The sequence below is a fragment of the Mycotypha africana genome (genome assembly GCF_025528875.1).
Source record: "Mycotypha africana strain NRRL 2978 chromosome Unknown BDF20scaffold_13, whole genome shotgun sequence".
NCBI lineage: Eukaryota > Fungi > Mucoromycota > Mucoromycetes > Mucorales > Mycotyphaceae > Mycotypha > Mycotypha africana.
In genome coordinates this window covers 139131-151886 of record NW_026515737.1, presented here as the reverse complement: position 1 = coordinate 151886, position 12756 = coordinate 139131, and the positions used below count along the sequence as shown (strand labels likewise).

The 12756-nt window shown below is 36.0% G+C and overlaps 3 protein-coding genes across 3 annotated transcripts; 1 reads left to right on the top strand and 2 right to left on the bottom strand.

The window, feature by feature from the left end:
- Nucleotides 1–43: 43 nt before the first annotated feature.
- BDF20DRAFT_897731 (uncharacterized protein) lies at nt 44–3240 on the bottom strand. Its single transcript, XM_053082567.1, has 8 exons — nt 2863–3240; nt 2702–2803; nt 2516–2626; nt 2042–2420; nt 906–1958; nt 701–812; nt 213–639; nt 44–69 (listed from the first exon to the last, which is right to left on the bottom strand). The coding sequence occupies exons 1-7, from the start codon at nt 3196–3198 to the stop codon at nt 474–476; spliced, it is 2259 nt and encodes a 752-aa protein (XP_052931450.1). The 5' UTR covers nt 3199–3240; the 3' UTR covers nt 44–69; nt 213–473.
- Nucleotides 3241–4891: 1651 nt separating this feature from the next.
- BDF20DRAFT_897727 (GDP dissociation inhibitor-domain-containing protein) lies at nt 4892–7239 on the bottom strand. The gene is made up of 8 exons (XM_053082566.1): nt 7129–7239; nt 6942–7060; nt 6850–6876; nt 6345–6775; nt 6047–6284; nt 5666–5975; nt 5415–5602; nt 4892–5337 (listed from the first exon to the last, which is right to left on the bottom strand). The coding sequence occupies exons 1-8, from the start codon at nt 7203–7205 to the stop codon at nt 4958–4960; spliced, it is 1770 nt and encodes a 589-aa protein (XP_052931449.1). The 5' UTR covers nt 7206–7239; the 3' UTR covers nt 4892–4957.
- A 2237-nt stretch (nt 7240–9476) lies between these two features.
- On the top strand, nt 9477–11635 carry BDF20DRAFT_897710 (uncharacterized protein). Its single transcript, XM_053082565.1, has 3 exons — nt 9477–11109; nt 11180–11237; nt 11318–11635. The coding sequence occupies exons 1-2, from the start codon at nt 9672–9674 to the stop codon at nt 11194–11196; spliced, it is 1455 nt and encodes a 484-aa protein (XP_052931448.1). The 5' UTR covers nt 9477–9671; the 3' UTR covers nt 11197–11237; nt 11318–11635.
- Nucleotides 11636–12756: the final 1121 nt, after the last annotated feature.

Sequence of the window (12756 nt, the reverse complement as noted above, 5' to 3'; positions counted from 1 at the left end):
AAAAGTACGAAAAAGTATTCGAAAATTGAAAGGCTAAAATGATGCAGGACTTTCAAATGCTTCTCCTTGCTGCCATGGAAATTTGCATTTGACAAACGAGCAACAAAAGACACGTGTAGAGTGGTAAAAGATAATATCAAATAGCGTAGAAAAAGACAAACTCGTTTCCTTAATAAAGCAAACAGAATTAAGAGGCAAAACAAGATATTTACCGACGTAGAAAACTTCAATTTTCAATTTGCTTGAACACTTGAAATTTTGATAATCTTCTACAAGGAGTTTATTCTTTTCGTAAGTAAGCTATTGAGAACGACAAATTAAGAATCGTCAAGTCATAAACTTAGACGTTTGCTGAAAACGGTTGAGAGGATTATTATTGATACCGAAGCGAAGTCATCCTGACTACCCACAATAACAAGTTGATCACGTAGTATTTATAGGTAGTATTTTCTTTATACAAACTATATATTTCGTCAAAACATCAATGCTTGCATTTGTAATGAAGACAACAGCTTCTTTCCTGGCAGGCAAAGATTGAGTTCATTGTTTAAACAAGCGATGGTCAATTCCAATTCTTTCCTTGCACTATCGTGTAATTTTTTGTCTGCCGGTGACATTTTCCTGTTGAACAATGGTGGTCTACAACGTCATAGATAAATAAAGTGCTTCAACTGAACATTTATCAAATCGTTTTCCTCACCTTCTCATATCCCTGTCCTTAAAATACTTCAATTGACATAGATTGCTAACAAGCTTATATCCTACACCTCGCTTCTTTGAGGCGATTTCGAGAAGTTCAAGTGTGTTTTTCGCTACAAAATGTTTTTATTAGGGTAGGTATGCAAATGATATACAAGTATATATATAAAGAAAAACTACGCTTCCATCTAGCTATCTTCATTTACCTTTTAACTCAATATTTGGATCTGATAGAAATACCTTGTTTTCGAAACCTTCTCGAATCAAACTTTTAATATGTTTCCTATTTACACCATCCACGGCTTTTTTACCGGTTCGTAGAAATATACGATACTGACTTCTCAATTCCGATTGCGCTTTTAAATCCGTGCATCTGCTAGCGGATGTACTATATCCTCTTTTCTGCTGTTGAGCAAATTGTCTAATACTGCTTTTGCCCTTAAAAGTGCCCGTCATACTAGCACTAGTAGCATGATCAATTGTCACTTCTACATAATCGCCTTTATTCAACGGGTCATTTTCAAAATCTTTGCGTTGAATAAAGACTTTATGTCCTCCGTCTGTTCTACCGCTCCATTGTGTATCGTATCCATATTTTGACCTTTGTTTATCTGAATCTACTAACACCAATTGCCTTGAACCTAACAATGCCTGATTCTTTTTTGAAGCTTCTCTATGGAAAGTATCAACAATTTCTTGCAGCCTTCTGATTTTATCTTGCTCCGGTACGTCGTCCTTATATCGACGATGAGCATGTGTCTTTTCGCGCATACTGTAGGCGAACATAAAGGCAGTATCGTACTTCACTTGTTCCATGATGCGTACAGTATCACGATGCTCCTCCTCTGTTTCTCCACAGAAGCCTGTAATAATATCGGTGCTGATCCAAACGTTTGGTATAATTTTTCGCATCTCAGCAACTAGTTCCAAATAAGCTTCGCGTGTATAACCTCGTCTCATCCTGTCTAAAACGGTGTTACTTCCGGACTGGATAGGTAGATGGACAGAGTTACATATATTGGGTCGAGAGGCAATCAGATGTAACAAGTCGGTAGGAAAGTCCTTCGGGTGTGGAGAGGTGAATCGCACACGCATTTCAGGGTCGATTTGACTGACTTTATCTAAAAGTTCCGTAAATCTTCGACCACCGTCTTTCCGTTTATATATTGTTTTGAAGCCTGAATTACTTAAATTTGCTCCTACATCGTTGATTAAAGGACCCTGCATAAAGTATTTCGATTCTGATTCGTCTCTATATGCTAAGACCGAGTAGAACAATTAAATAAAAGTAGGTATCAACATCGATAGAAACACGAAATTGACACATGAGCATGAAGCTTACAATTGACATTCTGCCCCAATACAGTCACTTCTTTGACTCCTTGATCACTCAGATATCGCACTTCATCCAGAATGGTGTCAATGGGCCGACTTCGTTCATTTCCTCTAGTGAATGGTACAATACAGAAACTGCACATGTTATTGCATCCTCTCATAATGGAAACCCAACCTGACGTTTTTGTAGAATCGAGCCGCATTGGCATAATATCAGCATATGTTTCATCAGCTGATAGCATAACATTGGCTACACCTTTTGAATATTCGTCGTTTTCTGCTAGGGAAATCAAATGTGGAATAGATCTATATCCATCAGGTCCGCAAACAATATCAACTAGTTTATCGTCTTCTAATAATTTTGTCTTCAATCTTTCCGCCATACACTAAATGGAAAGTAGAATAGCATTACTAGATTGCTCTTTCTCCCTAATTTACAAAAAAAAAAAAAAAAAAAAAAAAAAAAAAAAAAAAAACCTACACCAAGTACACCCACAATAGGCGAACTATTTTTATTAATCTTGGTTCTAAAGTGTCGAAGATATTTCAGTCTTTCCCAAATTTTAACTTCTGCGTTATCTCTGATTGCACACTAAAATTAATAATAGTTCAAATTAGTTTGATTTCACTCAGTATTTCACTATACCCGTCGATCTTTTATATTTACTGTAACCAAGAATACTATATTTGCATCTTCTAGAGTATCAGTACGCTTATAACCGCTGTTTGTCATTATAGCATTCAAAATTTCCGTATCATTGACATTCATCTAATTATTTCGTGCTTTAGCTGTATTTGCTCAAACAGTGGCATAATATGAAGACTTACTTGACAGCCATAAATTTCAATGTAAAATTTTCTACCTTGTCCCCATAAATCGGGAGTTCGAGCAAGATAGGGTATTCTGTCAGGGTTTGTCAGCGCTGGATCAATATCTCTCTTTGCATTCTTCAGTTGATGTTCGTATAAAAAATCTTGTAATGAGGGTGATCGATTGTCGAATACTAATCGTCGTCTTTCATTCGTTAGGGTCGGTTTTACTTGCTGTTCTTTTATGATCGTTGTCGTTGCTGCTGTAGTATATAGTCTAACTAAACTTTTTCGTTGCAATCGATGTAATGACTTTGAGAGTTGAAATGTGCTGTTTTTGCCTAATGTAGACATGTATGCTTTACGACTTCAAAAGAATCAATGCTGCAAAATATAAAGTAACCCCGGGGTCGATGATAGCCAAAATGGTTCTACATGATCCCAAAAAGGTGACTGACATTTTAACATCCGGAGTGGTTCCTGAATTCTTGGTTTTTTCATTGAAACGGCGACAAGCTGAATGTTATACAAACTGTTGTACTCATAAAACTTCTATTTCATTTAACAAACATGTAAAAATATCATATGCAAATAGAATACATAAATCCCAGTATTCACGGTAATTTTCTATGCGAGTGCAATCACATTAATCACAACATCAACATTTTGTACCTACTATCAGCTGCTGTAAGTGCAACGTTACAATGTATTGCTAGGTAGAATATTATGATGACCAAAGAATATAAGGTACTGAAAATAAAGAAAAAATTAAACGAATTATCTCAAGATGACAATGATTACAACATAAAAGGGATCTCTCAATTCTCAATTGATTGTATCTGAAAACTTTCTTCCCTAACAGCATATCAACCCCCACCCCTACCCCCTTAATTTGAGGTTAGTGATAAACCGTCGTAACAGATAACTACAAGGTCATCGTCTTAAAAGTGAAATATACAAACATTAAATGCATCACACTTGCCACACTTGTTAGTAGGTGTGTTAAAGCCCGATATACAGCTGTTTTATTCGTTATCAAAGGTTAATTGTTCAACAAACTTGCTCTATGAGCGGTAAGTATGATACGTGAGGATTACGATTGATACGTATCAGATAACAATAGAAATGCTCAGATCGCCTTGTCTGTAATAGCAATGTAGTAACTTACCGTAGAAAATGGTATTTAACAAAATATATCAAGCGAAAAATAAACTTCTGGTAAGTATATGCATACTTGTATTACATTTTCAATCTCTTTGCTACTGGCAGCTTATTTACGATGTAGTTAATTTGCTTCTGCAAATTCATGTTCGTAAGCAATTGTTAGCATCAAGTCTTCTTCAATCCTAAATACTATTACTTCCTCGCAGTAAACATTCAGTAAATTTGGCACACAAATTTTTGTACATTTATTTTGTCATAGTTCCTGCATTGAAGAAGAATCTTTTCCATTCTATCAAAGTAAAAAGCAATTGTGTTTCCTCCCAAAAGACCTCAAGCGCCATTACTCACCTGATCCACTTACGGTATATATAAAAGTTAATGCTCACAGCTACAGCTAGTATTTACGGCAGACTCATCGTATATAATGTATTGGCTTATTCGGATCATTATCGGTTGCTTCTGATATGCCAAAATAGTTTATAGTGGTAAGTGATAGCAGTAGAATGCTGTATCAGAAATAGTTGATTAGCAAAATTTAACCGTTAACTTTGTTCGGTGCCCATTTCAAAGAGGAAATCATTGGCTTATTACACACGTTGCGAACAATTGATAAAGCAGTTCTCTTTGCAATAAACCATCATTTTTATTTGATTGTAAGGTTATGCTGTTTATAAAAAGATGAGCTTATGTATGCTTAATATACCTCGCAGTTAAAAACAGATATCAATTAAAACACATCTTCGTTTTTCACCTCGTCTTTGTACGTTATTCTTTTAGAATATATTTCTTGCTCTTACTTGCAAAACTCAATTCTTGGAAGCCCGTGGTATAACTTCCACAACTAAAAAGGGACAAACGAAGATGCAGCAATGCTTTTTGAAAATAAGCTAAAATATTCTTAATGATGAAAATGAGTATTTATTACAGTGTAAGATTTATGTTGTAATATTCAAAAATCATCATCCCCAGGTTCCTGTTCATAAGCAGGCATAAATTCAGCAGTATCAGAAGGCTCACAATTTAAAAATGTTTGATAAGCTTCTTTCGTCGCTGTTGTGAAATCCAAGGTCGTGTCAGGATCACTAGACGGTATCACATTATCGGGAAGATTCCATCGACCTTCTAAATCTCTAATACTACGAATACGTTGTTCAAAGTACACGCTGAACAACACAGTGGAAGCATTTTCGTTGTTTCTCTGCATTTCAGCGTTGCCAACTTCGGCTTTATCAACGGTCGCCATTTGTTCATTGCCTTTACCAAGAAGTGCAGTGACTGCACCTTGCAATATTTCTTCCTTTTTTGATGCTGTCCACAAATACGTCACGTCTATCTCATATAACGTTAACAGTAATGTTCATATAACTTTTGAATAGACGATATTTTTCTTGACGGCATGTACTTACACTCTCCTTTGGGACATGCCATACTTTCTTCATTTTGGTGAATGATAAAAATTGGCTCATCAATATTTCCTTCTAAGCTGCCAGGAGCAATCACGCTGTAAGCCAGCGTATCAATTGACTCAGGCTCATCTACTGTCTTCAAGCGAATTGGTTTATTTGTCACTATAATTGCCCGCGCTATCCACGTACTTCAGAAAAGCCCCATTAGTTACGAATGATCCAAATGGTTATAAGGTACCTTAAAGCTTTACCCCAAATCTTCTTTTCGCGGTAACCATGCTGCGGCTAAATAGTCTATACCCGAGATAAGCTTCTCACAATAATAAGTCTGCCCTTCTTTTGTAACAACTCCCTTGCATAAATTTGTACCACTCTCAATGACATATCTATCAAGCGCTTGGCCTAAAATATAAACCCCACCGTAAACGGCGCATACTCTGCAGAATGCTTGAGCAATTTCGCTGCACCCACCATATAGAGGACAGAGATAAGCACCTTTACCAAAACGTCCCATAGATCGCATGAGCTGGTGTGTTTTTTCCAAACCGTCCTTAACCGAGGCTATAAACATCAAGAGCAAAAATCAGTTTGTAACATCATTATGATGAACCCATTAAATTGTTTGAACGTGCCTCTAGCATCTACAAGTGCAATAGCATATATAATCGCTTCCTTCAATCTTCCTGTTAAACTAAACTTTTCCTCCAAAAATTGTCCAAAATTCATATCTTCCGCACCTTTCAAAACAGAATCTTCTGCAACATCATTTTTCGGGTTTTCCATTGCAAAAGTTAGAAACTTCATCAATTTTCTTTTTTCTATCAAGCTGACGGACTTGCTGGTGAATACATCTTCCTTGGAACTGGGCACCTATCCAGACGATGAAAATTCAATAGAGTTCATCTAGCTACACTGTGTTCAAATGACTACCTTTTTTAACCCATATGACTGATGATCCATGAGGTAAATATCGTCGACGGTTTTGAATTCTAAATATCTGCCTACACCACTTCGTATCAAAACCTCCACTAACTCCTCACGCGTTCCCAACAGTTTCGGTGTTGTATCTAAGTTATAGGAACGAGACTTTTGCAACAATTCGACAAAAAGACGCATTTCGGCCAACTTATCACATAATTCAGTGTTCGTCACATCACTAAAAAACTCATCAAATAATGCTCTATCTGACTGGGAATTTGGTTTTGGATAGAATTCCTCTTTTGCTGTTGTGGACTCTCCTGTCAACTTGCTCTCAATGAGTTCTCTTTCCGAAGTCGAAAGTGGAGTACCATTTAATTTAAATTGAACATTTCTAAAATTTGAGTTATAGTTCCTTTCGAAATCTATGCTGAAGTCGGTCTCTGTCAATTACCGTTTAGAGTTTTTAGCCCGGTGTTCATTTCTTCTCTACTAATCGTTGACCAGTGAAATATACCTGCTGTCGACGCACAAATTCCCGTCTCTACAGACAAAGACTACAGTCAATGCGGGATATATTGGTTACAAAAAACGGACGTGCGGCCTTACGTTTACATAGGCTTAAATACCATTGAACAATTTCTCGAAAACCAAACACGCACCCATTTCCGCCATAATAGGGATGGCTATCAAGGTGAAGAACCTTTTTACCCGTCCTAGCAAGTGATCTGTTTTTCAAAACTAAGAAATGAGTTTCACTGATCATTCAACATATTCAATTTTGAACAAGCTTCACCCTGCTAAAATCGATTCGATGAGTCCAGTTCCCAATAAAATATAATCAAAGTTCGAATCCTCTAAGCTGTCTAGCATTTGTACAAGCAATTATTAAAGTAAAAGTCAAAAGCACAAACATAAAAGCAAAATTAAGGTTCAGCACACAGGATTTTGAACCTGAAAAGGGGCGGGTTGCTCAATTTTCAAACAATCGGGAAATCAAATACACTTCCCATAGTCATTCAGGCATTTAGAAATAAAAAATGCCAGCTCAAAAAAAATCTATAAAGTCAACCATAGTGCATCCAATCCACTAGAGACTAGAGCCAAATGCTATTTTGCGACTGTTAACATCACAAAAAATGGGCATCACATCAGTTTACCACAGCTTAGGTTTTATTTTCCTTCCTTTGTTGGCATAAATAATGCTGTGACAATCGATAAAGTATTCGTCGAGTAATCGTTCATGCGTTGAAGCGAACTGCTGAAATCAACCAAAAAAAGTTGCTGCTGGTGATGCTTTGATACAAAAAAAATCTGTGCCAACAGAACAATATTCACTGACTGATTGATAAGCAGTAAAACAATTTACAAGATCAATCAAGAGTAACGATGAGGATATAGATAGTAGGAAGCCTCTGAATAAAATATTGCGAATTCACTGAGCGGTTAACCGTGGATCATCACTAGTCAGTCTTAGAACGTACAATTGGAAAAAGAAATCTTACTGATTAATCGAATCTTAAAAGAAAGTATTAAATCAATAATCGTAATATCTACAGTTAGCAAAACTCTAAAAGCAGCTGTGGAATGGTATTAGTAGTAATAGCATTACATAAAATGATATCTTTTCTTACAAAACAAAAGAGAGACAGACAGTTTAGAAGCTCACATGACCAGAGGGCGATGGAAGTAAGGTTATAGTGTGTTAGTAATAGCAGAACACTCAATGCAGCAAAGAAGAGAAGTATTCGTTTTTAAACAATGGCTCTACGGTAATAAAACAACGTCTTATTGATAATCAGTTTAAAAAATGCTAAGGCGGTGTCCTTTGTACGTTATAACTGAAGAAAAGAAAAAGCAGGGCATACAATAGTTGTGCACTTGGAAAGATCAGGTTAGTTATTACGTTATAGTAAGCCCGATATGGAAGTTACAGTCTTTATTGAACGGAATCCCCATTCTCAAAAAACAATTATGTTCTAGTACAACTGGTAGGTACTTCTCGTAACGTATAGGTAAGCTTTCTATAAACATAAAATATACAAATCACCAATAAGCAAACCTACAGTCGTCAATGAAACGCAATTCAGCACAATTCTTTTTTCGAAAGTGTTGTATTTGCTTAATCAAAGATTGGTAACTGTTGTAAGTCGATGACTATGAACTTAAGTGTCTTTATTGTTCTTCAGATGAAGTAGAAGGATTATTTACTCTGTGAGGTTTAATGGGAATTGTATTATTTGAGGACGCGTATGCTAGTCACTTTCAGGTTCAGATGCTTATTGAGTGATTATTATACTTAGACCTGTATCTTGTTCTATGTTGTACATAACCTGTATTAGATGCAATATAGATAGACCGTGGCAGAATGTATTTTCTACCTGGTTGTACGTACTCGAGTATTGTAGTTATTATCTCACCAAACACGTCAGTAAGCATTAATGGATGTCAAAATTTTTGATATATGCCCTCTGTGGTCTTTAATGAGTACTATAGTGCTGATATATTCTTCTTTGATCGTTACTGTTGCTGCTATAGGATGATAAGGCAAGAAAAATTTGTATACCGCTGCTGCTCAATAGCATGTGTCATGTCCAATATTAGTTTATGGATCCAAAATAACATTCTTCTCTTGTAAATCTTTGCCTTTCATTTTACTATGACTGCAGATAGAGAATTGACAGTTATAGGGAGAAATTTTACGCCACTCTTACTTTTAAGACCGGAATACATGGTAAGGATACAATAGATATAAAGAGATAGATTTCTAGGTTTTTGAAATGTCCTATAATGAATTATTAAGATTGCTAAGAGTTTTACATGCTTGCAGCTTGTGATACTGATGATTATAATTTTGAATGAGTAGCAATTTTTTGCAAATGGCTTGAAAATTTTGCAGTTAGAATTATAATATGTTTCAGTTTACTAACAGAATTCAGCAAAAACTGCCAAGTACATTGAAAATGCGACGTAAAGGATCAATTTATGTATCACTGGCACTATTTTAGTCGAGTATACCTACAGGATTCTTTTACTTACCAGAATCTGCATATAAAAACTGACAGTGGGTTTGCTGGTGACCTAAATTATATACACGTTAGAGGCTTTTGATCAACCCCCTTTTCCACTCAATTCATTAATATTGTTTGATCATTGCTTTTTATTTTTTAAAAAAAATTATAGTTTTGAATCAATATTAATGACAAACTCTCTTTTGAAAAGTGATTGATGTTATTGAGGATAATGTGGAGTATGAAGATGTGTATAATTTTTGTCTGACTACAAAAAAAGCAAGTTGTTCCTTTGTTTATTTCTCCTACTATTAAAAGTTGAAAAACAATGGTTAGAAGAGGGAAAAAGAAACTGACTACAAAATCATCCGATAACATTAATGATGAAGCAAAGAATCAGCAAGTATCAGCCAGTCCACAATTTCATAATGAAGGTCTCAACAGTAGCAACGAAAAAGAAACACTAAGGTCAAAGACATCCGCACAAAGAAATAGCCCAGATTCGGCTCTGTGGACACCAATACAGCTTGAGCAGATGAAACTGTCTAAACAACTCGACAATTACATTGAGAGCTTCAAAGTCAAACTTGCACAATTAAACTTTAGCCCTACAAATCGAGAGCTTGTCATTCTATTCATAATGAACCTTCACCCACGTTGGCGACGTTTGGTCGAACCTTTAGAAGTGTGGTGCAATGAATGGCTAGAAGCAGCAGCATTTGCACGGCTTCATTGCGAGCGTGTCTCAGCTATTTTAGGCTGTGAATCAATTGATTCAACAATGGCGAATAATAGTGACCTTTTCAGTTCACCAGAATCAAAAGCGTTACGCGACTCACATTATTTTGCCTTTACAGACTGTCCGTCGAATATACAGAAGGACATGTCGTCAGTCGAGCATCTGTTATTGAAAAAGGAAACCACTGCAGAACCTGAAGAAGAGAAAGTAAGAGCGCTTTCAGAAACATCAATACCATTGCATCTTAAAATTGCAGCGAAAGCGTTTCAGAAACCAATGAAGCCCTCAATATCATCTTGTAGCTCGGCTTCTAACGCTAGCAATGCTTCTCAACTTACAACCGTTGACAATGATAATGCGAAGAAAAATAAAGCAAAGGAAACAACGCAGAGTAAAAGGAAAAATAATACGAATACTTCCGAATCATCACAAGCACCGACTGCAAAAGCAGCAACTGCAATACAGAAAAGCAACATATGTCTAGACCAGCAATCACAATCACATAACAAACCCATGCACGCGGCATCAAAAATTGAATCGAGTAAACAGAGTGATATACAAAAAGGAGCATCAAACTTGAACGTGGATAAAGCGAATGAATCATCAATATTGACAGGTACATATCTCAGCGAACAAGACAAAACAAAGGTGGTCCATCCATTAACAGCTGCGGCTGCTTTGGCTCAAAAGATAAATTTGCCTGTCATAGAGAGACCTGAAGGAGATATCATCTTCTCCGAAATTCCTGGACATCATAAAAGTGTTAATTTGGCTTTCTTGGAACTTACAATTAACCAAAAGAAGGTTCGGGGACTACTAGCGAAATTAAGCTGGGGTAGTTCGGCTATAGCCTTGGACTGCGTTAAAAGATTAGGGTTAGTCATGGAATATAACGATATGTTCTGCTTAGAAACAGATTGGGGAAATGTATCATCTTTGGGAATTTGTATGTTACCTATTCACCATCCAGCTGATCCTAGCATTAGTTCTACCATGCAAGTTCAGGTTTTACCGTCCATTTACAATGGTAAAGTTGATCTGGTTCTGGGTGCAGACTTTTTCTTTTTCTTTAAACCGACTTTGAATATCAAATCTAGATCTATCAAATTTTTAGAGAAAGAAACGCCTTACATTGTTGACAAAATTGAATAAAAAGTGAGTTACACTGCTTTCACAAAAATTTGTGGGCAGTATTGTTTTTCGACTAATAATTATTAAAATTTGGACACTTTCAGCAACTTCTGAATTTGCAGTGTCTGACAAATAAGCTACTGGTTCTATATTTATTGCCCCCGTTTTGGTTAACAAAGGAAGCAATAACAATAGTTGATTATATAGTTTAACTTAGAACTGCCTGTTTGCCATCAGTAACGGATGGAATGGTTGATAAACGAGTCTCAATTTTGCTGTCAAAATTTAGCGCGTTTTAAAAAGTACAAGTTATGTGGAGAAGAGTGCACATGCATGTTGCCTTGGTTCGCTGACACCGGTACCAAAGCTTGCAACGCTTGCGGTTTTGTATGGCAGCGCGATGTACATGGCAAAGAATACGCTTCATGTGCAGATTTCATATTGAATAACATTGATCGTCTTGCTATTTTCACACAATCTCCATAACGAAAATGGTGCTGCAGGTTCTTCAGAACCAACGGCTTAAAAGATATTTACGCGTTGAGATCAATTCATTTTGTGGGACTTCTCAATGTACCTTATTACAGTTCTTATGAATTACTGCTTGGTATTTCTAACATAACCATACATGGTGAGTATGATTAAGTCGCACAATGGGCATTGAACATTTTGATAGGATCATCCCAAAAACTATGCTTACCATCCATATCATTGTTACTACAGTCTATGTTTTTGACTGTTGAATGCCTCTATTTGTTATCCATTACGTGCAAAAGCCAAGCAGAAGAAAAAAGGTAGAAAAAGAACGAATCTAGAGTAATTTAGTGAGTTCTAATGCAGTACATCCGGTTTGAAAGACATATCCAGTACATTTTTAAAACCGATAACAGCCGTCAATACAACAATTAAAATAAGTTGATACGTAAGATAACCAATATGTGTTTGAAAACAACCATATTAGCTCCTCAACCTATTGCGCAATACGTGATCCTTATATACATCATTTTCTGTGGGCAGAAAGCCTAATCAAATAGAGTCAGCCATTTCTGACCTCCTTTGCATTGATCCTAACAAATTGTTGATAAGGTAATGGCAGCGTTAATATGTAGTCCAATTTACGAAGCAGTTTTTTCACAAATACTAACTTACCACATAGATATTAATATTTATCAATCCAACCCAAAAGACACACATAGATTATTAAAGATTGGTGTCCATTGTTTGAATCCTTATGGGAGAACGTGGCAAAATTAATGATCCGCTCAACAGATACGTTTATGTAGAGCAAATATATTTTTATTTATGAGATATACGATATCGGTACGACTGCACCTCATCCATTTAGTTTATTCATCTGCTTACTAGCAGTATTTCATTCAAAAGTAAACAGTCTATATTAGCTATTAAACATTGTAAACCTTTTTCAATTATTCTGTAGCTTTGTTTTCTAGCATTTTGTCAATCTATTCAATTGTTATTTGATTATTTTCTATTACAACCACTTTATATTCAAGGTCCTTATGAAAGCTTGCTCTCTCAACTG

What these genes read in the sequence shown, in the direction of transcription:
- BDF20DRAFT_897727 (XM_053082566.1), bottom strand. Translation starts at nt 7,205, where the DNA reads ATGCTAGACAGCTTAGAGGATTCGAACTTTGATTATATTTTATTGGGA. An exon ending in GTATTTAAGCCTATGTAAAC is followed by an intron (nt 6,877 to 6,941) that starts GTAAGGCCGCAC and finishes CTTTGTCTGTAG; the next exon opens with AGACGGGAATTTGTGCGTCG. An exon ending in CCGCGAAAAGAAGATTTGGG is followed by an intron (nt 5,603 to 5,665) that starts GTAAAGCTTTAA and finishes GCTTTTCTGAAG; the next exon opens with TACGTGGATAGCGCGGGCAA.
- BDF20DRAFT_897731 (XM_053082567.1), bottom strand. Translation starts at nt 3,198, where the DNA reads ATGTCTACATTAGGCAAAAACAGCACATTTCAACTCTCAAAGTCATTA. An exon ending in ATTGGGGCAGAATGTCAATT is followed by an intron (nt 1,959 to 2,041) that starts GTAAGCTTCATG and finishes ACTCGGTCTTAG; the next exon opens with CATATAGAGACGAATCAGAA. An exon ending in TCCAAATATTGAGTTAAAAG is followed by an intron (nt 813 to 905) that starts GTAAATGAAGAT and finishes AACATTTTGTAG; the next exon opens with CGAAAAACACACTTGAACTT.
- BDF20DRAFT_897710 (XM_053082565.1), top strand. Translation starts at nt 9,672, where the DNA reads ATGGTTAGAAGAGGGAAAAAGAAACTGACTACAAAATCATCCGATAAC.